This window comes from Lissotriton helveticus, chromosome 5_1 (assembly GCF_964261635.1).
Source record: "Lissotriton helveticus chromosome 5_1, aLisHel1.1, whole genome shotgun sequence".
Taxonomy (NCBI): Eukaryota; Metazoa; Chordata; class Amphibia; order Caudata; family Salamandridae; genus Lissotriton; species Lissotriton helveticus.
The window spans coordinates 104,461,851-104,489,176 of NC_136065.1; the positions used below are offsets into that span (position 1 = coordinate 104,461,851).

The following is a 27,326-nucleotide window of genomic DNA, read 5'->3' on the forward strand; positions in this document are numbered from 1 at the left end:
ACTTGTTTATTTGTACATTTTACATTCAAAGTTCTACCCAAAATATTTTTGGGAGCTTCACACGAATGGCAGTCAACATGTTTTGCGTCTTTTGGCACACATGCCTGGGGCTTTCTCAAGGCTAAAAACACATTGTCTGCAGGGAAGTGGCAGAGAACGGAAAGTTGATTGAGTATGCTTTGAAAAGTCAGCACAATTAAATTAAATTAAATTAATACGAAGATGTATATCCCTGGAAGATAAATTAATATAGATAACGGAAATTAAGCAGCACAGGCGAGAGAGATCTTTACTCATCCAGGTACTTCTATAATTATAATCCTGCATTTAATCTATGAGAAAACTCTTACCTACTAGATAAGGGAAACGTATTTTAGTACTCACCACATATCACAGAAATGGAGGAAAACTACCTGGAACAGACAAGTGGGAACGCCTACATCATAAAATACCCAACCTATCTTTCTAAAAATGCAGCCAAAAAATGTAAGCATAACATTATGAGAAAAAACCCTGACACACTGTTCTCTGACATCTCCGTGTGTATGGCTAAAGGAGTCATAATTAAAGATATGATATTCTTCACCAGAAGAAAGGCGAAATGGCGCAATGCCCTTACAACGTTACTCTATATAAAATCCACTACTAACATCCCTCATGGTACAAAATATATGACAAGAGCATCACCCAACCTGAGAGCCGACCTCTGCATTACTATCTTCAAGAATGGGATAGTGTTGATCCAAGCCTCTAACAACAACCTGGAAGAGTTTGACAACTCTTTTTCATTCCTAAAAAGAAACGTAGAGTCCACGAAGCCACTAATACACCTGAGAAACATAGAAGACAACCCAGACACACCCAACAACACCAGGAGAGTAGACACAACAACAAGTGTACGCCAGAAACCAGATCAATCATTGCAATTAAGAGTCACTAGACCTTTACATTCTCAGAACCCGTCAGAAGACAATTTAATCTCATCCGACAATACCTCCACAATTAGAAACTTCACCAGTAACCGATGGAGATCGGAACAATTTTGCACCCCATTCAGAAACCTTCAGGAACAGGTTTCGCAACCAGGAGCCTCATGCGGAACAGTAAGTACGTTGGCAAGGAATGAAGCTGAGAAAACACCTAACACATATAACATCAACAACAACGCAGGATCACCAAGCTTAGACAGAACGTCCATCCCAGCAAACTCATCTGACAATATCTCCACTATTAGAAATTCCACCAGTAACGGACGGAGATCTGAAAAAATTAGTACTACATCCAGAGACCTCCAGGAACAGGTTAATCAAACAGGAACATCATGCGGAACAGAAAGTAAGTTGACAAGGAATGAAATCGAGAGAACACGAAACACATATAACATCAACAACAACGCTGGATCACCAAGCTTAGACCAAACATCCATCCCAGCAAAAATAGCCCGAGGAGAAAAACGATCTAAAGAAAGAATTAAGAAGACAACGAGACCTAGGTCAGAACGGAAATTCAGGAACGGTAAACGTGAAGACCGAAACTTACGGACTAAGAATCACATCATGTCACCTAAGATCATGAGAAAAATTCACGAGATCCAAACACAAATCAGTATCTTTTCACTGGATCTATTAAACGCCTTGAAAGGGATAGAAAAACTACGTGATATCACAGAAAACACTCACACGGAAATAGAACACATCAAACAGCTATTAAACACATCCGAAATCAAAAGCAAGAAGAGAGTGATGCCACTGTCAACCAGACAAAACAGACCAGAAAGGAATCAAAACCCTCTATCAGAAACAGAAATACTAGCACTACTCAGAGAGTATGAGCAGACGGACCCCATTAGGGGGCAGGCAATTAAAAGAGTACCGATTGACGCAAATAGAACATCCACGAGAAATGGAAGGAAACCCAATCTCAACAACCTACAACAAATCCAACTAACCACCGATACGTCTAATAGGATCACAGATGATACAGAAAAATCTTTAAAATGCCTATTGCTCAACTGCCGATCGGCAACGAAACATGCGTCTGACATAGCCGATATCATTATCAATCAGGGAATAGACGTTACTATCCTTACCGAAACTTGGATATCTGAATGCTCGTCCCCAGTCTTAGACCTGCTGGTGCCCCTGCACTATAACATAATGAGACTTGACAGACAAAAAAAGTCAGGAGGTGGTATTGCCTGTATCTACGGATCAAATTTAAAAATTGGCCAATTTCAATCAGACCCTCTCGAATCATGCGAATACCTTGGGCTCCATATAAGATCGGCTAACAAACTGATCTGCAACCTACATGCCATATATCACCCACCGGGAAATAATATGAACTTCATAGACCAACTAATGGAGATCATCACTGCCAATTCTTGCAAAGACATCAATAACATATTTCTAGGCGATTTTAATCTACACTGGAACGACAACAGCGACAGACAGGTCAACGCCTTTAAAGATTTTCTAACAGAGCTAAAATTATCACAAGCCTGTCTGGAACCTACACACGAAAAAGGAGCAACACTAGACTGGATTATTTCAAAGAATAATGACATATCAATCCTCTCAATAGTACCATGCGACTGGTCAGATCACCACGCCATAACATTCTTAATACCATCAAGGGAGAAGATAAAAACCACTCATCCTAGCAAAATGAAAAGATGGATACGTGAAACCAGAGATTCAAACATGGATATGCTAAGGGAAAGTTGCAAAAAATACCTCATCCTACCTGACAACGTACAGAATGTGACGGATCTAACAAACCACTACATGACCACAATATCGCAAATAGTCAACTCCACCTTACCACTCAAATTGAAAAGAGTCTCGGAGAAGACTAAAAACCCTTGGTTCAACGGAATATTGAACGAAGATAGGCGAAAATTGAGACGTGCAGAAAGAAAATGGAGACAGACAACACCCGTCCTCCCCGGAGCTGAAATCCCTCAGAAGGATCAGAAAGGAATATAATAAAAAGATCATCAATTCAAAAAAGGAATTTATCAGATCGGAACTGGATAACGCCAAAAACAGACCACGGAAACTGTTTGAGATTATAAAGCTACAATCTAATAAACTGGCAAAATCTGCCCAAGAAGTCACTAAAACACAACTAAGCTGCGAGGAATTCTCAACTTTTTTCAACAACAAAGCCAACGAACTGGAAAAAGAACTCAGGATCGCTGCAGATAACCCCAACCACAATACAACATCATCACAACCTGCACAGCACGCTGCGAACAATTAGACAAAAAACAAGGCATATTGGGACACGTTCACATTACTAGACCAGAATGAGGTTACCAAAACGCTCGCTGCCACTAAACCAAACAATCACTTCAACGACCCGCTTCCATCAAAATGCCTGAAAGAAATCAGCCATATAATGATTCCAATCTGGACTGAAATTATTAACGCCTCACTTTCCCAAGGGGTCCTCCCAGATTGTCTCAAAACAGGACAAGTAGTCCCGATCATCAAAAAACCCACAGCAGACCCGGCTGATCCAAATAACTATCGCCCAGCGACCAACCTCCCTCTTCTTGCCAAATTAATAGAGAGATATGTACAAAATCAGTTAAGCAGACATATAGACAACTTCTCTCTATTGGATGACTGCCAATCGGGATTCAGAACTGGCCACAGCACGGAAACAGCAATCCTTCACATAGTCGATGATGCACTTCAAGCACTAGATCGCAACCAATCTTGTCTACTCATCCTCCTGGACTTGTCATCGGCGTTTGACACAGTTAACCACGAAAAACTTCTAATCAGACTTCACAACAGGTTGGGAATTTCAGGCACTGTATTGAATTGGTTCAAATCATTCTTACAAAATAGAACTCCGAGATTCCTAGTAAACCAATCTCTTTCCCCTTCTTGCCCAAATACAATTGGAGCACCCCAAGGATCAACTCTATCTCCTTCACTGTTTAACTTATACATCGAACCACTTACAGAAATCCTACGAAATTCTAAAATATCTTACCATATGTACGCGGACGACACGCAACTTTACATCAAGATCGCGTCGCTGGAAGACACTACCATTATGAATGAGGCCCTCAAAATGTCGCTAAAATGGCTATCTTGCAATCACCTCAAGCTAAACGCTAATAGAACTGAATTCTTACTCATCGCACCTCAAAAGAATCAAGCAGAAGTGAAAGAATGGTCCAAAATGATCACAGCGTTGAACTGCACCCCGACGCTAGTCGAATCAATCAATCAATCACGGCATTTGTATAGCGCACTACTCACCCGGAAGGGTCTCAAGGTGCTGGGGGAGAGGGGTACGTTACTGCTCGAACAGCCAGGTCTTGAGCTGCTTCCTGAAGGAGAGATCGTCTTTCATCCCTTTGTGTAGGCTGGCTCTGGCAGTGGCGGGGTCGTTGGTGAGGGAGAGGATCAGTTGGGTGTCTTCGGCATAGGAGATGATGTTGAGGTTGTGTTGGCGTGCGATGGCTGCGAGGGGGCTCATGTAGACGTTGAAGAGGGTTGGGCTGAGTGATGATCCTTGTGGTACGCCGCAGATGACTTCGGTGGCTCCGGATCTGAACGGGGGGAGGTGGACTCTCTGGGTTCTTCCGGCGAGGAATGAGATGATCCACTCCAGTGCCTTCTCTTGGATTCCGATGTTGCTGAGGCGCTGCACTAGGGTGCGGTGGCAGACAGTGTCGAATGCAGCAGAGAGGTCCAGGAGGATGAGGGTCGCTGTTTCCCCGTTGTCGATCAGGGATCTGATGTCGTCAGTGGCTGCGATCAGGGCGGTCTCGGTGCTGTGGTTGGCCCGAAACCCGGACTGCGAGGGGTCGAGGGATCCGTTCGTCTCAAGGAAGGCGGCGAGCTGTCTGTTGACGGTCTTCTCGATCACTTTGGCAGGAAAAGGGAGGAGCGAGATGGGGCGGAAGTTCTTGAGGTCGGTGGGGTCTGCTGTTGGTTTCTTCAGGAGGGCGCTGAGCTCGGCGTGCTTCCAGCTCTCCGGGAAGGTGGCGGTGTGGAAGGAGGTGTTGATGATGTCCCGGAGATGGGGTGCGATGATGGCGTCGGCCTTGTTGAAGACGTGGTGGGGGCAGGGGTCGGTAGGGGATCCGGAGTGGATGGTGTTCATCGTGCGGGTGGTGTCTTCGGTGCTGATCGGGGTCCAGTTGCAGAGGGTGGTGGTGGCGGGCGTTGGTTCGGTGGTTGGGTGCATGGTCTGTACATCGAAGCTGTTGTGTATGTCGGCGATCTTGCGGTGGAAGAACGAGGCGAGTGAGTTGCAGAGGTCTTCTGAGGGAGTGATGTCGTTGTTTCCGGCGCTGGGGTTGGAGAACTCTTTGACGATGCTGAAGAGTTCCTTGCTGTCGTGGGTGTTGTTTTCCAGTCGTTCTTTGAGTGCTGTCTTCTTGGTGGCGCGGATCAGCTGGTGGTGTTTGCGAGTGGCATGCTTGAGGGCGGTCCTGTTGTCTGTGGTCTGGTCATGCCGCCAGGCTTTCTCGAGGGCGTGGCAGTTCTTCTTGGAGTCCTTGAGTTCGTCGGTGAAAAAGGGGGTTTTCTTGCTGCCGGGTCTGCTGGGATGGTTCTTTAGTGGTGCGAGGTCATCGGCGCAGGCGGTCAGCCACTGTGTGAGGTTGCTGGCTGCTTCGTTGGGGTCCGTTGTGCTGGTGGGAGGGTTCTGGCTGAGGGAGGCGGTGAGCTGCTCGGCGGTGATCTTGCTCCAGCTCCGGCAAGGAACCTGTTGCGGGTGGTGGTGGGTCGTGGTTCTTCTGAAGCTGAAGTGGACACAGCTGTGGTCAGTCCAGTGGAGTCCGGTGGAGTGGCTGAAAGAGATGTGCTTGCTGGATGAGAAGACGGGGTCAAGCGTGTGGCCGGCGTAGTGGGTGGGGGTGTTCACCAGTTGCTTGAGTCCGAGGTTGGCGAGGTTGTCCAGCAGGGTGGTGGTGTTGCTGTCATTGTTGTTCTCCAGGTGGAAGTTGAGGTCCCCTAGGAGGATGTAGTCAGCGGAGGGGAGGGCGTGCGGGCTGATGAAGTCTGCGATGTCTTCGCTGAATTGTGTGCATGGTCCCGGGGGTCTGTAGATGAGGGTGCCTCTGAGGGTGGTCTTGGGGTCGGTGTGTATCTGGAAGTGGAGGTGTTCGGCGGCGGTGAAGGTTTCGTCGGAGTTGGTCGAGATGCGGATGGTGTTCTTGTGTACGATGGCGATGCCTCCTCCTGTCTGGTTGACGCGGTCCCTCCGGGTGATCTTGTATCCGTCGGGATGGCTATGGCGATGTCAGGCGCTGAGGAGGCGTTCATCCAGGTTTCTGTGAGGAAGGCGACGTCTGGTGCTGTTGTGTCGAGCAGGTTCCAGAGTTCGACGGCGTGCCTGTGGACGGAGCGGGTGTTGAGCAGGATGAACTTGAGGTGGCTGTTGCTGGGGCTCGGCTTGGGGGGAGCGGTGCAGGTCCGGAGGCAGGTGAATTTGCAGTCTTGGCAGGTGAAGGGTCCGTGGGTGCGTCTCGGGGTGGCTCGGTAGCAGGCGGGGTTCCGGCCAGCGTTGAGTGCGTTGAGGGTGGTGGGGTCGTAAGTCCGCCGTGTTGGCTGGCATCCTCGGGGGCCAGGGGTCCTGGCGCTGGGCGTGGTCGAGGCGCGGACGGGCGCAGACGGGTTTGCCTTTGCAAGCGGCGTCAGCAGGAGCAGGAGGGGGCGACCAGGCCTTGTTACAGGCGCAGTGGTCAGCTAAGTCTCTCGGAATCACACTGGATGAACACCTTGATATGAAAACCCACATCAAATTAATGGCAAAAAACGCACGCTTTCATCTGAACTACGTAAGATAAATGAAGTCATTTCTATCAGAGAACGACCTAAAACTAGCAGTGCAATCACTGGTGATCTCAAGAACTGAATATGGATGCACAACACTTGCAGGCCTTCCAAAAATCTCCACAGCTCCCTTAAAAGCATGCCTCAATGCAGCGGCTAGACTTATCACAGGATCGAGGAAATTTGACCACATCTCCCCTCACCTGAAAGCTCTAAACTGGCTACCCTATGAAGCCAGGATACAACTAAAAATGGCATGTATCGCCCTTAAAGCGATTCATCACAACACACCCAGATATCTTGCCCAGAAAATAAAAATTGCAGGAGGAAACAGACCTGTCCGGAATGCCAATCTGCTGATGCTGAGACCACCTATCTTCAGGAAAAAAAAACTTATGAGAGATCATTCTCTGGTGCAGCCCCTAGAATATGGAACTCCCTTCCTGCGAACATCAGAAAGATCTCAAATACTGCAACATTCAAGAAGGAAACTAAGACGTTTCTCATGAACAAATTCCTCCAGTATGTAGGCATTTTGCCATCGATGACTCAACAGTGAGGGTCATTGGGATAACATACTGGGAATCATATAGATAATGACCCACAGCAAGAAGACACTGACGGCAGTCTTGCATCTGCCCCTAATATGTTCGTTCGGATATATACTATATTGTTACAGGCTACTTATATGTATATTAATGCTGTTCTTATTATATACCATGTGTTGTTAAGCGCTCTGATACCCAATGGTCGCGCTATAGAAAACTGTTATAAATAAATAAATAAATAAAATAAACCTTAACAAAATCCATTTATTTATTCTAATGTAATCACATAAAAAATGACCAAAAAGCATTGTTTGCTTTAAAAACTCGCATACTATGCTTTTCTCTCTTCAAATATTTGGGAAAGAACATACCAATAGCGCACAGCTTTAATGTTTGCTCATAGATGAGGACCATGTCCCTCTAAAATTATACTTCTGACTATGGGCCTTGCATGTAGGAAATGAAGGATTTCCAAATCTGAGAGCTTCTGTGAAGAAATAACTAAGGTTCCTGATGGCACATAAGCTTGAAAACTTGAACTGGGATATATGTTTTACTGTTTACAGGGGCTGCAAAATACCATTTAAAGAGATCATAAGGCATCCAAAGATGCTATATTAATAGAAAGAACATCACACTCACCTTTTCCTTTTTCTTTCTGTAGTTTGTCTGAGTACACAAAAACAAATTAATACAAGGTCACTAGAATTCGTTTTTATATATGATGCATCTAATATTGCTGCATTTATAAACTTACCTATTGTGTTAATTAAATCACCTATCACTGAAAAGATAGAAAAGAATAATGTAATCTTGTTTTGAGGATGTACAATTAATTTCTTGATTGCATACTGGTGAAACGTGACAGATAAAGGAAAACTCAGAATGCCTCAACCATTGGCATGGTATTTTGAAGTATACAACATCAAGTTGCCTTGCACTATAACTAACCCTGGGCGTAGGACTATGCTACACTCGCGGAGCGTGCGTAGTTTGCGCAACTACGCGCTACGTGAATTGCATGTAGCACAGTGCAAAACCGCGTCGCGTAGCGGGCATTTTTTGCTTGCTCGCTGCCCTCAACGTCAAGTTGGCGACCGCGAGCGATTAAAATAACATCCCGGCGAGACTTTTTCCTCGTTCGTGAGCAGGAACATCAAGTTGCCGATCGCGAGCGAGGAAAATAAACCTCCCGGTGAGATTCTCAATGCGGTGAGGTCAGGTTTCTCATTGCGAGTGGTAGCGTCTGCTCGCGACCGCTCGCGATGAGATACTACCAGTCCGTGTTGAGAAAGCTGCCGCTCGGGTACAAATCTACTCGAGCGGCAGAAAACGACCGCGTGCACTGTGCAAGATGCAGTTTGCAATGATTGCACAGTGCGGACAAGCATCCGGCACTGTGCAATCAGTGCGAACAGCATTTTCCCTACCGCACTACGCAGTTCGCGTAGCTTGCGTAGTGCGAAGTGCACTTCGCGTAGCTACGCGTAGCTACGCGTAGCACTACTACGTGAACTATGCCCTGGGTTAACTGTAACTGTTAGAGGACTGTAAAATAGTAATATATTCAATTCAATGCAGATTATAAAAATGCTTCACAAATATTTAACAAACAATGCATTCAGACATTTGTAAACTTACGATCAATTGCAAAAAAATTTTTTTTATATTTCTGTTCTGATTGCCAACAATAGGTTATGATTTTCAAAACGGGCATTTTTGAAGATTTTCAAGCTGAAGTCGAAGAATCTAATTTGACTGAAATACCTTTGTGTGTGTATTGGTGTTTTCTGTTGCTGTGCAGAGTGGGCATATCCTTGTTCATTGTGTAGGGGACTTCTGTGTTCGTTAAAAGTAGACATAGGCCAGCTGATAGCCCCTCTTTAGAGCAAAATATGGCTCCTAACATCTTCTTTAACAGATGATGCAAGATAGGCAGTAACAATCTTCTGACAAGTTGTTTAACATAAATAGTCTATCTTGACCAGATTGGTGGTTGCTCTCACCCTTCTTTCATGCAATTTCATATACCTTTGTCCTTCAGGAGATTGTCTGCAATAGGGACAACAAATGTGTTACTTGTGCAGATTTAACCTTTTCCGTGCTGATGACGGAACCGCTCCGTCATCAGCCGCGGTGGCGCTGTGCTGATGACGGAGCGGTTCCGTCATAGCCCGCCCGACGCGCCTGCGCGGCGCGGATTCCGGGCCTGCGCTGGGCGTTCTATTGAGCGGGCGGGGCCATGACGGAACCGCTCCGTCATCAGCACAGCTCAACCGCGGCTGGTGACGGAGCGGTTCTGTCACCAGCATGGACCCGCCGCACGGCCGCCGCGCGGCCGCCCCGCCCCCTTAGCGCTGAGGCGGAATAGCCGCCGCAGCGAAGGGGTTAATACTCCATTGCTCACAATTTCAAAGAACAAATACATCTGCATTTGGAACATTACAAGACCTAAACTGTGTGAACTTTCTCAGGGGCTCATTGCCCATTGTGTCTGTGTGCAGACTCAACTTACATGATGCATGCAAAAAATTAGAAACATATTTTTCACAATATTATTAAATATCAAAATGAGAAAAGAGCTTTACATGACATAAATAGCACAGACAATGATAGTCAGAAATGCGAACATCGCTGGCATTCGGACTCTCTTGAATCTAAATAGGGTCACCAAAGCCCACACATTAGAAAAACAAAAGTTGCCTTTTTTCAGTTGTGTTACTGTGGAGAGTTTCATTTCTCATAATGTCATGCAGGTAACTACTGAGAATATTCTATTGATGTCTTCAAGCATTTCAGCATCCTGGGCTAATCCAACCAGAACAACAAAGCGATTAATGTCTATGAATATTCTAGGCTAAGACAGGAAGGAGAATTGTATTTTTATCTGTATGATCAACACTGTCTATGTTACCGCTGAGGTCTCTTACAGAATCACTATCAGACACAGTCTCTGATGGATCTAATGTTAATATAAGTCCCATATTACCACTTTAAACCATAGCCAGGAGACCATCCATTCCTCATAGATTTGTCTCTGTCTGTACCTCCTAGCCAAAGTTGATACTTGTGTTCACTCCCCTCAGCAATAAGGTTTTACTTTTAGCTTAAACCTATATTCCTCGATGTGCTTATATTTCTCAGATGTGTCTGTTGGGAAGTTCTGTAAGATTCCAGAGGCTTCTCGATAAATAAAAGTATAGAGATGCTGCTCAGCTGCCTACCCTTGTAGAAATCCCACACTAACGCTCGGATTTACAAAACACGCTCAAAATCAGAGCAGCACGCACAAATGCTGGGTTGCATGAGAGGGCGAGAGAAGGACAGCACCATATCAACAGAGATATGGCACTCTCTTTACCAATGGTGCACAATCAGGGTGCTGATCGTCATTCACACAACTTTGTGCCAAGTGCGTGAATCTAACATAGGTTCTTTTGAACTGGAAAGGTACCATTCCAGTACAAAATACTATGCTTAGGCTGAATTTAAATGTTGCCACTGATTGGACGTATGCTGCACAGTACAACTCACATGCAAAGTGGAAAGCATTAGAAGAAATAAGAGCATTTCTTCTTTTAACACCTGCTTTAAAGTGGCTTTAAAGTGGTGTACTTTTTTTGCACAAAACCTGGTTAGTACATAGGGTTTTGCTTGAATATACATCAGTCATTTCATGGGAATGCCCATGTACCACCCAACTTTACATTCCAATACATGTTTTGTGCTGGAAAGTAAATAGCAGAAACAAACATTTTGCTCTGGTCTGCGTCACTTTCATATTGCAAACACAGCGAAAAATGTTTGTAAATCTGGGCCTAAGATGCTATTGTGTTGACTGGAAATGAAACAAATGCTACAGCTGGGATAAAACTGTAAATCCTGTGCTACTAGGCATCAGGTTAGCTAATAATCACACAAGCCATGATTTACAGAGGGCCTCCGCACTTGTGGCCGAGGCCTCGCATCATGGCAGGAATTTTGCACTGCAGTCACTGATTGTAGAGGTTCCGCCACAAGCATAGGGCCCCCGCCATGAGTGTGATGCCCCTGTCACGAGTGTGGGGACCCCGCCACAAATGCGGAGGTCCTTTATCAATCAGCTCCGCAAACATTAACCAATACCCAAAGGAAGAAGTCAGATTTGAGATTCTGATTATACCATCCTAGATGTGGAGGAGTGCCAGATCGTTACAATATCCGATACGTACTCTAGGTATATAGCATTCTCCACAGCCTCTCCTTAGCCCCAGAGTGACAGGGTTCGGGTTTATCACCCGAAGGTGTAAGGACTTAGTCAATGTGCCAGTATGAACTATATGTCCAGTTGGACTGTAGCCCATACATAACCCAGTGAGCAAGACTATGTAGTCAGACAAGTTGAGTTCAGGGACACAGATGAAGTACAACCCATCTTCCATTGATGAATAACACTCAAAACCATTAAGAAACAGGATATATATTTTAAAATATTTATGTTAAACTACTTACCTAGTATGTAAAGCACAGAATATAAAAGGAAATATAGTGAACTATGCCATGGTCAGAGATAACTGCAAGAAAATCTCTAACTTCCTTATTGAGTTCCTCATGCTTTTTAGAGGTGTTATGCTAACTTTGCTAAAGCAATACACAGCAAGACTGTTCTTGAGTTTCTGAAATGGTTCACACAACATACTTGTGGTTTCGATATGGAATAGCAAGTTAGCTATTTCCTACCACAGCTTAGTAGCGTGTGCGAGGCAGGAACATAAACTGTGACCAGCTGAAGGCCACTTCTTCACACTGTCTCCTCCAACTGTGGTTTCTGCGGCAAACCAGCAAACTTTTGCCTTGATAGCCATGGCTCAAAGGCCCTCTCTATCTATGATCCAATATCGGAGTTTCTTTAGTATCTGATTTCCGATTTGATCTTATCCTACTTTTTATTTTGAAAACAATAACAGGATTTTAAGATATTAAAGCAAGAATAGGACAAGACAAGCATGACGGCAAATGTGCCAACTCATGTATCCTAGTGAGGGGATACTGTTAACATTTATATACAATCCTGGACAGCAGGTGAGTATTGTACAATCATTTCTAGTATTCCTACGCACGTCTAAAACTTCTCTCTTTCTATGACAGAAATAGAAGAGCCTTAAAAAAGACAAAGAATGGAAAAGACTGAAGGTCTGAAAGGAAGATACGATGGAAATAGAAAAGCCTGAGTGGGTCCCACCACAGTAATCATGACATCCCGTAAATATAATTCACATATATGTATTTGAGATGATCTTGATATCATATATAAGATAAAAAAGACTATTTGCATATATGTAAATAAAATAAAAATGCAAGCTAAAAAGGCCCAACTGCAATCAGCCCCTTTTGGCAAATTGCCTAATTTCATACAGTTGTCATCTACACCATCAACTCCTTCCATGAGTGAAAAATGTCAAAGGCTTATGCAGCATGTGCAATTACAACAAATGTTACTGTTCACTGTTAAGAAGGTGTTTTGTAACTGGTGACCCTTAATTTATATCTATTACAAGAGGTTGTGTCATTTTGAACAGGTTAAACAAACATGAGATTCAAAATTTAGAAATCACAGAAGGGCGAATACTTTTTTTGACCCTGTTATAAGTCAATCTTCAAAGACCTACAGTAACAGGGGATACCCATCTCACACAAAGAAGGTACCCAATAATACAACAGAAGTTTTTCTCATCCTGCAATCGTTGTTTATTTGAGCGTGCCATCAACAACTACGCAAAGTTCTAGATATTCTGAGTCCTGCCATGTGTACCAAAATGATACGTTGTCTGGAGCTGCCCCTCTCAGAGTTGCAGGGTAAGCTAGAACATAAACAGCAACTGGCTGAGGGCCACTTCTCACTGCTGTCGCCTCTGACACAGGTTTCAGCTACTAGCCTGCATGACCTCTGCCTCATTATCCCTGGAGTGAAGCTTCTATTTAGCTAAAGTCTGATACCTGGGCTTTTATAGTATCTGTTTGATGATTATATCTAATCCTAGTTTTAATTTTGTAAACACTGACAGGAGTTGCACATATTAAATAGAATATATGAACATAAAGGAAAGAGCTCTATCATTCTGTATATTGTATGTTATATTCTGATGGGTAATTATGGGATGATGATGTGGTTTGACTTTAAAGTGGTTACCTAAGTTAACAAAACAACTGTTAGAAACTGACTCTATATATACTGCACCAAATTGAGGTACAGTCAGCAAATGAATTCACACACCCAAGAACTGAACTCTAGGCCAATTGTTTTGTATAAAAAACATACTGTTGGTTTATTTCTATAACCAAGCAAGCCTGGTACAGGTAAGCATAAAAATACTTTTCAGTAGTAAATTACTTGTATGAACACAGTTCAAAATTGCAGTGTAACTTGTACTGGTTTTGGTTACAGTTTTACGTAAGCACATTGAAGGTATAGTACATTCAATTGAATGGGCTTTTTAAGTAAAATGCAGTTATTACTTTTCAGATTACTTTTGCTAACACAGGACTGGATCCTAGCCTCAGCCCTGGGACATTTCCTGAAAACAGGTGAGTAAATGTGCTTTGGTTAAAGGTACGATTTTTTAAGAATATTATTGCATTTCAAAAGTTGACACAGAAACTTTTTCACATAGAATCGCCAATGTTATCCTATTGGAGGAAATTCACTTAGCAGGTAAGTTAGGTTATCGATACTTTGTATTACTCAGTGCTGGATCCTAGATTCAGCACTGGGACATTTCATGAAAACAGTTGAAAAAATGCATTTTTGTTATTCGACTGACTTTTAAGGAATATTTGTAGTTTTCAAAAGTCGACGATTAGAAACTTTTTGGGAGAAAAATTGTCAATCTTATTCTATGAGGAAAAAGAGGTTATCGGTTTCCAGGTAGGTAATCAATCTTTGGAGTTAGGGTCCTGGGGTTAGACTCAGGGTCTCCCGGGGTCAGTAATGCACTGTTGTTGCACCCTCAGTGGCACTCGGGTGGCCGGGTGCAGAGTTTTGAGGCCCAATGTTTTCCTATGGAGGATAGGGGGGCTCTGGTTGGTGGCTGCTGGCAAGCAGGCCACGAAGTTGTGGGAGCAAAGCTCCTAGGCTTAAGTTCAGGGCAAGTTGGGGACCAGGTTAGCACAAAAAGGGTACCCTCAGCGGCACTAGGGCGGCCGGGTGCAGGGTGCTGTGTCAAGGTCGGGTGCCCTGTTGCTTTCAATGGAGATTCTCTGGGACAAAGAAACACTGCAGGCTCGGGGACGACGATCTTTCAGGAGTGACTACCACTTCGAGGGGTAAGTTGGGATGTAGAGGGATGGTTAGGCACCGCTGGGTTGGGCAGACAAGGCCGTGGGGCATCGGGTGCAGGGGTGCCTTAGGACGTCGGATTTTCTTACCCGCTCTGGTCGTGGTGGGGGAGTCCTCTGGATTGAGGCTGCAGGCGTCGTCTGGAGGCTTGAGGCAGGTCAGGGGTCGCCTGATCTTGAGTCAGGATCAGCGGGGGACCTCCTCATGTTGTTTGTTTACTCAAACACGGGCCGGGCTCGGCGGGTGCACAGTGTGCTGGATTCGCGGTTTCTGGCTGGCACCACAGCTTGGAAAGTGAATAAACAGGCAGGTCCTCTGGGGTTTTTGAGGTTGCTGGACGCTGGACATGCAGGGGTTTCCCAGGAGCAGGTTTGAGGGGAGACATGCCTGTAGGGCTGGGGCCAAGTCAGTGGGCATCGTCCTCTTGTTAGCTCTGCACGGCTTCTTGTCCTTCTTTTCTCGTTGTTGCTGGATCTAAGGAAGGAAGGATCAGTGTGCCCCTAAATACTAAATTTAGGGGCATTACAGGTAGGTCAAGGGCAGGGACCAATGGGTCCCTTCCCTGGGGCGGGTATACCCCCTATTATGCCACTCGCTAGTGACAGGGGGCAGGAGCCTGTCCCTGGTTGGCTGGGTCCCCCCATCCTCAAGATGGCGGGGACTCGAGGTTGTGCTTCACCTCGCCTCCCCCAACTTAGGGGTGAAGTTGGCAGAGGTGGGCACCCCTCTCTTCCTCACTTGTTTTTCTTGCTGGTTCTCCCAGCCAAAGTGGGGGGTAGAACCAGTGGGGGCCAGTTGCTGAGTACAGCAAGTGGTCTGGAGAGGCTCACAAAGGCGGTATGACTTTGAAGCTTCTCCTTCGTGAACCCTGCCCATCCTTGGGAGGAGGCTTGACACCTTGTCCCAGGATGTGCTTTGTTTCAGGCTCCTGAGAGCAGTGAGCTCTCGATTTAGGGTTCCAGATCATGTCTGGTGGTGGCAACCTAGGCAGCCACTCAGTCAGGTCACTAGGAGTTGCTTGAGTTTCAAGGGGCATCTCTAAGATGCCTTCTGCTGTGTATTTTACATTAAATCCCACACTAGCATCAGTGTGGGTTTAATGTGCTGAGAAGTTTGATACCAAACTTCCCAGTCTTCAGTGCAGCTATTATGGTGCTGTGGAGTTAGTCATGACAAACTCCCAGCATCATATACTCTTAATGGCAGCACTGCACTTACAGTGCCCAGGAATGAACCTTGGTACTGTAGGGGTATAGGGCTCATACACATGTACCCTCACCACTGGCATAGGGCACCCAGATAGAGGGGTGACTGATGTATGCCAGGACAGTGTTTTGTGGGCATGGCACACAGGGATGTCTCCCGTATTGACTCTTCACTTTGCGTTGCGCCAAGACACGCAGCCTGCCAAGGCAGTGAGTGAGTGTCAGGGTACAGGGCCTCTAAGTGTGGCACAATAGGTGCTGCAGCCCTTAGAGGTCTTCCCTGGTCACAGTGCCCTGGGTGCCTGTGGTACCATTTACCAGGGGATGACCTGTGGCCAGAGATGCCAATTGGGGTAGTTTTTCGGGGTAGAACACAGACCCTGGAAACCTGATTGGCAGGGACCCAGGGCACACCAAGGAAAAGTACATCAGTAGTCTGGCAAAAAGTGTGGGGGGGGGTTACTGCAACAGAAACCCACTTTCCTACAAACCACAATAATATTGCCTTTGTATGTACTAATTTAAACTGCAAACAATGCCATGTATCACACTAAATGTTTTTCTTGCTTGTTTGCTGTTAGGTGCACAAGTCAAGAGAAGAGACATCACCTGCAGTACTGCCAAACAGAAGGCCAGTGCAGTCACTCATCAGTCCTCTAATCATTCTGCTTATGCAGCTTGGTGGAACTGCCATTTGAGAGATTTAAAATGGCCCTAAAGAAAAATGCTTCCAAAAAAATGGTCAGTGAGAAGTAGCAGCTTCCCACCGGTGGCATGTTGTCCCAAATCTTTCTTGGACCACCACATTGTGTGCCTACCACACCGGTCTCGATGGAGCAGCCTTAGAGCAGCACTCCTGCATCAACAGCACTACCCCCTGATGAGTATTGATGTTGAATTGGATGTGTCCCTTTTACAAAGTAGTACACAATCGTTTCAGGAAACAGAGCAAAGTGGACAGCAGTCACAGCCAGCAATAGTACATTTTCCTGATGCTGGAGCAGAACAGGATGTTGAGCATCATTTAGAGCAAGAACCTCCTCTTTTAGAATCATTGGCTCCCAGATCTCCAGCAAGGAAACACTTCTGAAGATGATGATGATGATGATATGGACATGGAGTGGACCCCAGCAGAGTTCAGAAGACAACAGGAGAGGCAAGCAAAAAGAAAAATTCCTGAAAGACTTAGACTTATTGAAGGGGATGATAAGGAGGATGAAGACGAGGCAGTCATTGTGGAAGGTCACACAGAGTAATCCAACATTACTATTCAACATGCTCCAAGGGATTTGGTACAGGTAACAGCACCAGCTCCCATATTTGCAAATCCCCAGTTGAGACCTGAACCAACCCCTACCTGAGGAGAAGCAGAGAGGCAATCGACGACACGCCCACCTACCTCCAGTTATTCTCCAGGCATTTGTAGTGGCACAGTAAAAAAGTACTTCTCCCCAGTTTTGGTCTTTTTTACGGTTAGCAATAAAGTATCTGGCTTGTCCTGTAGCCAGTGTGTCTGTTGAGCATGTGTTCAGTGCAGCAGGCATGGTTGTTACAGTGAGAAGGACCAGTCTCTTACCTCAAAACATGAAGACATTGACTATGATTAAAATTAACCAACATTTCATGCCACACAATTACACCATTCCTGAAACAGCACAGGAGGAGGAGGATTGGTCAAAATCAAGTGTGTTACATGATCAACTTCTGGGCAAATGACCTTAGTTTTAAGACAAACTCTAACTCACGGACTAAGTATGCCAGTGCACCCATAGAACTTTTTAATTATTTCTCGTTGAACGTCTATCTTTGCAACAACAACAAAAAGCAGCTAGTAGAACATTATTATTTTTGTTTCAGAATTATGCTAGTCCACCATGTTGTATTAACACATGTTGTCAAATTGCAGTTGGACCAGTGTGCGTTGAAGAAGCCATCACAATTTCTTCACAGTTTATTCCTTGACTGTTTCACATGCCTGTGCTTGCTTTTAATATAGATCGTCCTATTTTTCTTCTTCATTCCAGGCTGTTTATTCCTTGACTGTTACTTAATTGTTACAGATTCCTGTGCTTGCTTTTATTTAACCCTCACCCAGTGTTCATTTTTTATTGTAAGTTTTGCCTGTGATTGTTCCTGTAATTTTTGTCGGCCTGCGCTGAATCAAATTGTTCAACCTTCTTTCTTTATGTATCTACACTGACACTCCCACATCCCACATCCCCTACCCCAAACACTGACCTCCTTCTCCTCCCCCTAGAATGGACCTCCCTCTCTTCCTATACGTTCACAGATTGTTTATCTTTCACTTAGTCTCTTACCGGACTCTCCCATCTGTCCAGCTCTGTCCTCCCTCTATTCTCTGCTCTGATTGTTTACATTCTCCTTTTTATCTTACCTGTCCTCCCTCTCCTACCCCTCTCCCATGGATTCCTCACCCCCTCTTACCTCTCACTTTTTTGTTATTTTCTCCTTAACACCCCAGCAACTACCCAAGTCAACACTATCCTCCCTCCCCAAATCCTCCCCCACGGATCCCTCACCTCCCCCTTTCCACACCTCATCCGCTCTCTGCCCCCTAACACGGATGACCCAACTTAGCCCCTCTCAACGGGAGGTTCCTCCCCTTCCACATCCTGCCTCCTCCCTCTCTCCTCCCCCCTCTGCAACCTTACCGTAACAACATGCCACCCCTCAATCACCCTCCCAGTATACATGACGCTACCCTCAGCAGACATGGACCCAATTCCTGGACCATTCTCTACCCCCCACCTCTACAAAAATGCAAAGAAAATTTTTAAACGCGATTACTGATTCGACACCCGGAAAACCTTAATTGTCGACAATTACCTCAGCCTCTCCTCCCCTATTAAAATTAATTACATCTTCTACTCCAAACGCCCCTCCAAATGGAAAAGCACTTTCCTCTGCCACCTAACAGTATCCAAATCAAGTAAAATCCCATATGGATTTAAACTGTCTACTACCCCCTGCCCATCCTTCCCTGGCGAAATTGACAACTCCATATTTAAAACGGGCAATATTCTCATCCAAGCCTCTGAACACCACCTTGCCATCTTTGAGCACCATTTCAATACCTTGTCCTAGCTACTATCCAATATTTCCCCATCTTCCCAACCTCTCGATACCCAGCTGCTCTCTCCCTCCCCCTCAATTCCTTCCCTCCCCGGAGACACCCCAACTGCTAATGCTATCTCCCATACCCTCTCCTCCTCCATCCAACACTGAACGTTTCCTATCACCCACGCCTCTCTCCACCACATCACCCCTCACTCTCTGAATCCAGACTCTGTCCAACATTGAGTGCATTCTCTCAACACTGACGGATGAACTAACAAGACTGAGAAAAGACTTTAACTCCCTCAACTCCAGACTCCTCATTAACCGTCCCAGCCACCCACCCCTGGCCCACAACGCATCTCAAATCCTAAACTGTGGAGCACTACGCCCCGCGACTGTCATACCCACAGACCCCTCCGTGCTTTCAACAATCTCTCATCCTCCGACCTCCTCGACCTAACTCATTGATTAACGATCCTTCCTCTCCCTACCACAACATTCCGTTATCGTGGGGACTTGCAGAATCCTAACCTGTCCCTCATCACCTAGATCCCCCACTCCACCTTCCCACCATCCGTTTGTGCTCTGCCCCAAAAAACAACTCTAAACCCCTCTCCTGCATGCTAGTGAACTGCCGTTTGGCTGTCCGACACGCAATCGAAATTTCCGAGACTATCCTTAGTGAAGCCATTGACATTGCCTTCCCCACGGAAACCTGGCTCAATGACCACTCAACTGCCAGCCTAGACTTCCTCGCTCACCCCGGTTACTCTATCATCAGAAAAGACAGCTCTAAGGGAATAGGGGGTGGACTAGTTATAATCTTTAAAAATGAAATTCAACTTTCCCTCGTCATGAACTCTGACTGTGATACCTTTGAATACCTTGAAGCCGAACTTAAGCTTCAGTGGTCCCTCTTAATTTGACTTCATAATATCTACCATCCTCCTGGCGATCCCCTTCCCTTCACTGAGGAATTACCTGAACTTCTTACCCACTCCTGACTTTCTAACTCAAAAAATCTCTTCCTCTGTGATTTTAACCTTCACTGGAATAAGCCCAATGACACACAATCAACCTCCTCACTAATCTCCTTGAGATCAACAACTTTGCCACTCTCCAAGCCACACTAAGGGGGCCATTCTTGATGTCATCATTGCTAACAATGACTTGGCCTCCTTTTCTAACATCATCCCCATCAACTGGTCCGACCACCACCTCATTCTGTTCTCAATCACCACCTGAGCTCCTCCCTTCCTCACTAAACTCACCAAAACTAAGAAATGGACTATAAATCTCAACTGTATCCTTCCTGGCAAACTGGAGTCTAAACTCCAAGTAAAACATCTTCTCTCCCTTCTCTCACAAAATACCAATGAACTTACCTAATATTATACACATCCGTCACTGATATCTTAGACAAAATTGCCCCATCCAAACTAAAAACCATAAGAAACATGCCATCCAAATCTTGGTACAATTCCAATCTTAATAACGAAAGACGCACACTTAGACTTGCGGAAAGAACATGGAGACAACTCCCAACTCCCGCCGATCTTGCCCTCCTCAGATCTGCTAGATCAACATACAAGAAACACATTTTCGTTGAAAAAGCCTCCTTCTTCCGTACTCAAATTGATTGGGCCAAAAATAGACCCAGAGAGCTATTCAACATTGTTCGAACCTAAACATCCTCTGCCTAACCCATGCTGACAGCCACTACCGACAGATGCGAAGAAATTGCAAACTTTTTCTCTGAAACAAATCACCTAATTAGATCAATCCTTCCCAGCATTTCAGATCTCTCCCAGCCCCAACCTTAACGCTATCTCCACTACCAACTCTCCCTCCTCGTCAGCTCCCCCCGATTCCCACTCCCCCCTTCATGCCACTTTACCCCTTGATTACTGCCTGCCCAATCTACAACTTAAAAACAATGCCTCCTGGCATAACTTCAACCCCGTAATGGAGCTTGATGTCTCTAACATCATATCTAATCGCAAACCATCCTCACATACTAATGACCCTCTTCCTTCCAACCTTGTCCTCAAAGTTAAGCACATCATCACGCCTTTTTGGACTACTATCATCAACTCTTCCCTTTCCATGGGTTGGGTCCCTGCCTCCCTCAAACTTGGACAAATCACTCCTATACTCAACACCCCCCATGCTGACCCTAACAACCTCTGCCCAATCTCCAACCTCCCCCTACTCTCTAAAGCCCTGGAAAAGTGTGCCCTGCTCCAACTAGATAAACACATTGCCGCTTTTAACCTACTGGATCCCTTACAATCTGGCTTCCGAAAATGCTACAGTACTGAATCGGCCATGTTTAAAATTGTGGATGACATCTGCCACTCCATTGACAATTGTGAGACTTGCCTACTTATTCTCCTCGACCTCTCTCCCGTGTTTGATAACCACCCGGCCTTACTCAAAGTTTGTTTTGGCATTAATGGTCCTGTTCTCAATTGGTACTCATCCTACCTCCAACACAGAAGACAACAAATCAAAATCCTTAACTGCATCTCAAACCCTACACCTGTCTCCCTTGGTGTCCCTCGGGGATCTATTCTCTCCCCCGCTCTCTTTAACCTCTTTATGGAACTCCTTACCCTCATCCTAAAACAAGCTGGAATCAACTACCAACTCTATGCCGATGACACCCAACTCTACTATAAGATCAAATCCCACTCTGATATTCTGCACCTCAACAACACCCTGACCAAAATCCAATCCTGGTTCCACACCAATCATCTCAAACTTAACCCCCAAAAAACTGAAATTATTCTATTCTCTCCTAAAAACAACTCTCTGCCTATCCAAACTTGGATCTCTGACCTTAATGCCATCAACTGTCCGCTCTCCTTAACTAACTCAGTAAAATCCCTCGGTATCTCCATTGACAACAACCTAACCCTTCAGACCCACATAAAAAACTTGGGGGAAGGAGCGTTCTTCAAGCTCCATCCCCTCAAGAAAACGAAACCCTTCATTACAGCCAACGACTTCAAATCGGTTGTCCAATCTCTAGTCCTCTCAAGAATTGACTATGGTAATGCTATCGTCTCCGGAACCCCAAAAGTTCATCTAGCACCAATCAAATTGGTGCTCAACATAGCAGCCAGACTAATCACCGACTGCAAATGCTTCAATCACATCTCCCCTGCCCTTTAGACCTTTAAATGGCTACCCATAGAAGGCCCATCCACCTACAAGACTGCATTCATTGCGCACAAAGCCCTTCATCAAGAGAACCTGCGATATCTCACTTGTGAACTTACACGGCAGGCTGCTCTCGATCATTGAGAAGTACAAACTCTCCGCTCCTTTTCCCACCCTTGACCAAAAAGAAAACGACGCAATCCAGCTCCTTCTCATCTTGTCAGCTTCCTTCTGCTCCTGGTCAGTACATCTCATCTTATGAAGATGTTTATTCTTAGATATATAGGCAAGGCAGGCCTAAGACAAACAAGGATCTGACACTGTCAGATGTCAAATAGAAAATGCATCATCGCAGTGGAAGGGGCCCATATAGTCAGAAGCAGGATTGGAAGTTTTCATAAGAAAAGTTGGTATACATCTAGTAGCTGAAAAAAGTAGAGCACATTTAGTAGAGTCAGTACCAGGGACGGCTCCTCCGCTAGGGCGTCGCCCCCCCTACCAGCACTAAAAATGTGAAAAATAAAATAATAGTAAAATGGGTTTAAACCCGTTTTATTATCGTTTTGTTTTGCTGGTGCCGGGGCTTGGGGCAAGGGCCAGGGTGGTGACAGGCTGGAGGGGGAGTATTTTGCACTGCCTTCACTGCACATGTAGGTTTGGCCGGCCATCTAAGGTCGACCAAACCCACATCCGCAGTGAAGCTCTCTCTAACCCTGCTGCATTGCTGGGTTTGAGAGAGAACATACACAGGCTCCCAGTCTGTACTGGAACGCAAATCATTGCAGCGCAGGCCAATCTTGAAGCTGCTCTCACATAAGAGCAGCTTCAAGATTGGCCATAGGGCAGGCTTGGAGCCTGTGCCTGCCTGCAGTGAAGAGGAGCAGAGGAGAGCAATACTGGAGGGCAGCAGGTACTTTTTTTCTGTTTGTCTCCATTGTGCCCCATCCCCCCCTCACCCCCTCCCCTATCCTGCCTCTTTAATCCGATATGAGCTGCTCCTGGTCAGTACATCTCAATGATCTGGGAGAGAAAAGCAATTTAGCACTGGTCCTCTTCACTTTTCATATATTATCAATCTAAAGAATGGAACATGTGTATTGTATTACTCTAGCTCTTATAACCCATTATTTCAGAAACTGTTAACGTCTTTCTAGACAGTATTCCAGAATCAAAGCATCTAGGAATATAAGGATTTCAAAAGTTGAGAAATTTAGACAAGAATCCATTATGGTTCCTGATTATGATGCCACAAAAACGGTTTCAAATGTTGAACTGGGATAGATGATCTACTGTGTACAGTGACAGCAAAATACCAGTTAACGTGTTCATAAAGCATGAAATGCTGCTATATTAATAGAAAGACCATCACACTCACCTTTTTCTTTTAGGAGATTGTCTGTGTACAAAAAAACACATTAATATGAGCTCACTAGAATAACTTTTTATATGAGATCAATTTATTTTTGCTCAATTTATAAACTTACCTCTTTCTTTAATTAAGTCACCTATCAAATAAAATATAGAGTAGACTAACTTAATCTTGTTTTCAGGAAGTGCAATTTATTTCATCATCAAATATTTTATTTGGTGTTTTCAACTATAGAAGTGCATAAACATATACAGTACATATGTAAAACGAAAGCCACACAAACTCAAATTTCAGAACACAGCGCTATGTCATGCCATTACAAAATTGTATAGATCAATGGGAGTTTAAATTTTAATAAATCACAGTGTCAAAAACCCCATAAGAACTTGTCAATAAATACTTATTGATTAGTTAAAAATTGGCAATAAAAAAGAGATATAGTTCAAATACAACAAATAAAGGACACCGAAGGTAAGTGCCATATAACAAATACATTGGTACTGGGAGACTGAGACAAAGAGAGGGCATAATATGTGAGCCAATCTTGCTAATCATTCCAAAGCCCAGCCCCTAATAGACCAGCTCCGGTACTTGGATACCACACCGACAACTAACTGAGAGGATTCTGTATGGAGGAGCCGTATGACAACCTCTAGCAGCATCCAAATTGCTTACACATAGGGATGACCCATGTTTTTCTTGGGCTAGTATAACCAGCTCAGAAAAAAATAAAGTGCAGTAGTCATTCCTCTGACTGTTGGCAAAATGGATATGCAGTGCTTATTGGAGTTAAGTGGTTCCACTTTGCTAGGAAAAACATTAATGGTAAAGTGCTATAGGAGAATTTAAGGTTAAGGGACTTTGCAGCTAATGGGTTAAAAAAATCCAAGAAGGGCTCAAATTGAAAATCAAGATTAAAATGTTAAAAAAGGGAAGTAAGCGACCCCTCGGACACATTCTGGAATTTAATGGAATTGACCTGGTCCCAGAATGCATCCTTAAGTGTAACTTGGGTAGAAGGTTGTTAATGCCCAGAAAGACCAATAGACCCATAAACGGATGTGTACTATCAACGATTGGACATAAGATAACCACTTAATTTTACTACAACTCACCAGTGATACTATCTCCTCCAAGTCTTCGTGGTGGTCATCCAGGTCTGCAAAGTATTTCAACCTTCTCTGATAAAGAAACAGCCTCAATTGGACCTCATGTGCCATTAAATTGAGACCCATATTTTGTTTTAAGGGTTTTAGCAGAGTATTATTAGGAACGTTTGTTTATGCTCTCAAGCAGCTATTCTCGGCTACCCCCAAGTTTAGTCAGATTCAAAATGCCCTATACTTTTCCCCCATATAGGGTACTACCCTCCCTGTGCACCTAGAGTGCAGGAGAAATACACTTGGTCCGGGATTTCTTATAACGTCTTAGAATTGTAGCAGAGTGCTGAGTTAAATTTAGGCTGCTCTTCTCAAACTGTGATGCCCATGACATAGATCTGGTTAACCTAACCCCCAAACACTCCAACTCATATGCCCTATCCAGACGACGACCCCATAGCATTATATAACCCTTAACTTTTTGTGAGGGCGAAGGGCCATAAACTTGGTCTTAGAATGGTATATTACAACCCCTCGTTCAGTGCAAAAGTCTTCGAAATTATTCACCAAACATTGTAGTCCACTTGGGGTCTTGAGATCAGGAGAGTGATTTTGCGGGCACCCAGGCTAGGTGCATCATTTAATTTTCTTTTCTTTAAGATCCATCTTTTATTGCTCAATTTATAAATTTACCTCTTGATTTAAATAAATCACCTTTAAGATATAGAGAAGACTAATTTAATTTTGTTTTGATGTATGTGCAATTTATTTCTACATTGCCTACTGGTGAAACTAGACACATACAGAAAACTCAAAAAGTGTAGTATTATCTATCTAGGAGGATTTTTTAAATATTCTTTTTACTTTTTGAAAAACATATGAAAATGTGATAATCATAAGCTATTTCTGTTTATATAGGTATTGATAGTTTATGTGTTTCAAACTGACCTATCACATTTACAATTATTATACTTTTCTAGAACCCTTAATTTATTGGCATTTTTTTTAAAGATTACGACATCAAGCTGCCTTGTACAATAATGATTAGGGGTCTGTAAAATAGTAATAAATGTAATGCACTTCATACAAAGGCTGTAAAGATATGTAACAAACAACGTTTTAAGATTTTGTAAACCTTAAAACATTTTTTTTAAACTACTATCATTTGGAAATTCTTTATTTAGATTTGTCTGCTCAGATAGCCAACAAATGATTTATGAATTGGAAGATGATCATTTTTGAATATTTTCAAGCTGGAGTAGAAGAGTCTAAATTGAATAAAATTCCTAGGTGCATGTCTTGATGTTTAGTGTTACGGTGCAGAGTGGCCATTGCTTTGCTCACTGTGTAGGGGACATCTGTTTTTCTATAAAGGAAATAATAGTTCAGCTAATAGTCCCTCTACAGGGCAAATTGTAGTTCCCAACTTCATCAAAAGCAAATGATGCAAGACAGGCAGTAACAATCTTCAGACAAGTTGTATAACAGACATACTCTATCTTGAATAGATTTGTCCTTGCTCTCACCTTTGTTTCAATGCAATTTCACATACCTTTTTCCTTTTGAAGAGTGTCTGAAATAGTAACAACAAATGTGTTACCTATGCAGATTCAATACACCATTGCTCCAAATTTAAAAGGCAAACTTTCAAGAGTTATTCCATAAACAATATTATGGCAACTGTGGTCGGGTGAATTTCTCTAAATTCAAGCTATACACAAAAATTAGGGGCATGATATTAGAATTGATGAGATTGAAAATTTCAAACCACAATGAAAATGTGAAAGTCAAGATTGAACAGTGCAAATTAATCTGCATTTGTAACATTACAAGACAAGAACCATGTGCACCATCTGAGCAGCTGTATAAAAACATTGTGTCTGTGCTCGCATTCAGCTTTCATGAAACCTTCATATTATGAAGCATAAAACATATTTTTAAATAAAGTTCCATATTACTACTTTAAATAATTACCACAGGCCACCCCTTCAACATAGATATGTGTCTGTTTCATTCTTCTATTTGTTTCTTATGTATGCCATAGCCATAGATGATACTTATGTCCACTCACATCAGCAGCAATAAAGTATAAATTATAGGCCAAGCCTATATTCCTTAGATGGTTCAGTTGGGAAATCCTGGAATATATCAGATGCTTCTCGATAAGGAAAAGTAAATGGATGTTGTTCAACCACCTACCCTTGTACAAATCCCAGACCTAGGGGTCGATTCCGATCTGGGTCGGAAAGCACTACGACCGATCTGGATCAGGGGTGATTTCCGACCGAACCGGACTCCTGCAGTATGACCGTGCGAGTACGATGCGGCCGTATGCAGTCGGACTCAGTTCGGTCGGACTCCCATTGAAGTCAATGGGAGCCAGTCGTACAACGCTTACATGGGCTCCAATTGACTGAATGGGTATGTCGCGGACAAGTGTGCCCCCTAGAGTGGATACGTGTTGGTGCTAACCGCATCATACATGCCTATGTTGGGGATACCCATGGGTCTCTCCCTGTGTCCGAGTCATATGGCTAAGGGTAACAGGGGGTCCGACGCAGACCCTCAAAGCCCAACTCCGGGAGCTATTGCAAGCCGGAGGCTCTGACTCGATCCGCCTGTACGAATCGAGCATCATACTAGCTCGGTCGTGAATCGTCTCCTTTGCGTGCCACGGTTTGCTTGTGGCCGAGTCGTACGGAGCGGTTTGGACCCGGAAACGATTCAGACGGAGATTTCA

General features: G+C 44.2%; 1 protein-coding gene across 1 annotated transcript in view; it reads right to left on the reverse strand.

Moving 5' to 3' along the window:
• Positions 1 to 27,326, reverse strand: part of LOC144754231 (butyrophilin subfamily 2 member A1-like) — a 471,426-nt gene that overhangs the window by 76,463 nt on the left and 367,637 nt on the right. Inside the window, exons 5-9 of the mRNA XM_078641822.1 lie at positions 26,139 to 26,159; positions 23,602 to 23,622; positions 23,493 to 23,513; positions 8,112 to 8,138; positions 7,997 to 8,023 (exon numbers count right to left, since the gene is read on the reverse strand). Coding sequence (XP_078497948.1) covers positions 7,997 to 8,023; positions 8,112 to 8,138; positions 23,493 to 23,513; positions 23,602 to 23,622; positions 26,139 to 26,159 — 117 coding nt within the window. The remainder of the gene's footprint in view (positions 1 to 7,996; positions 8,024 to 8,111; positions 8,139 to 23,492; positions 23,514 to 23,601; positions 23,623 to 26,138; positions 26,160 to 27,326) is intronic.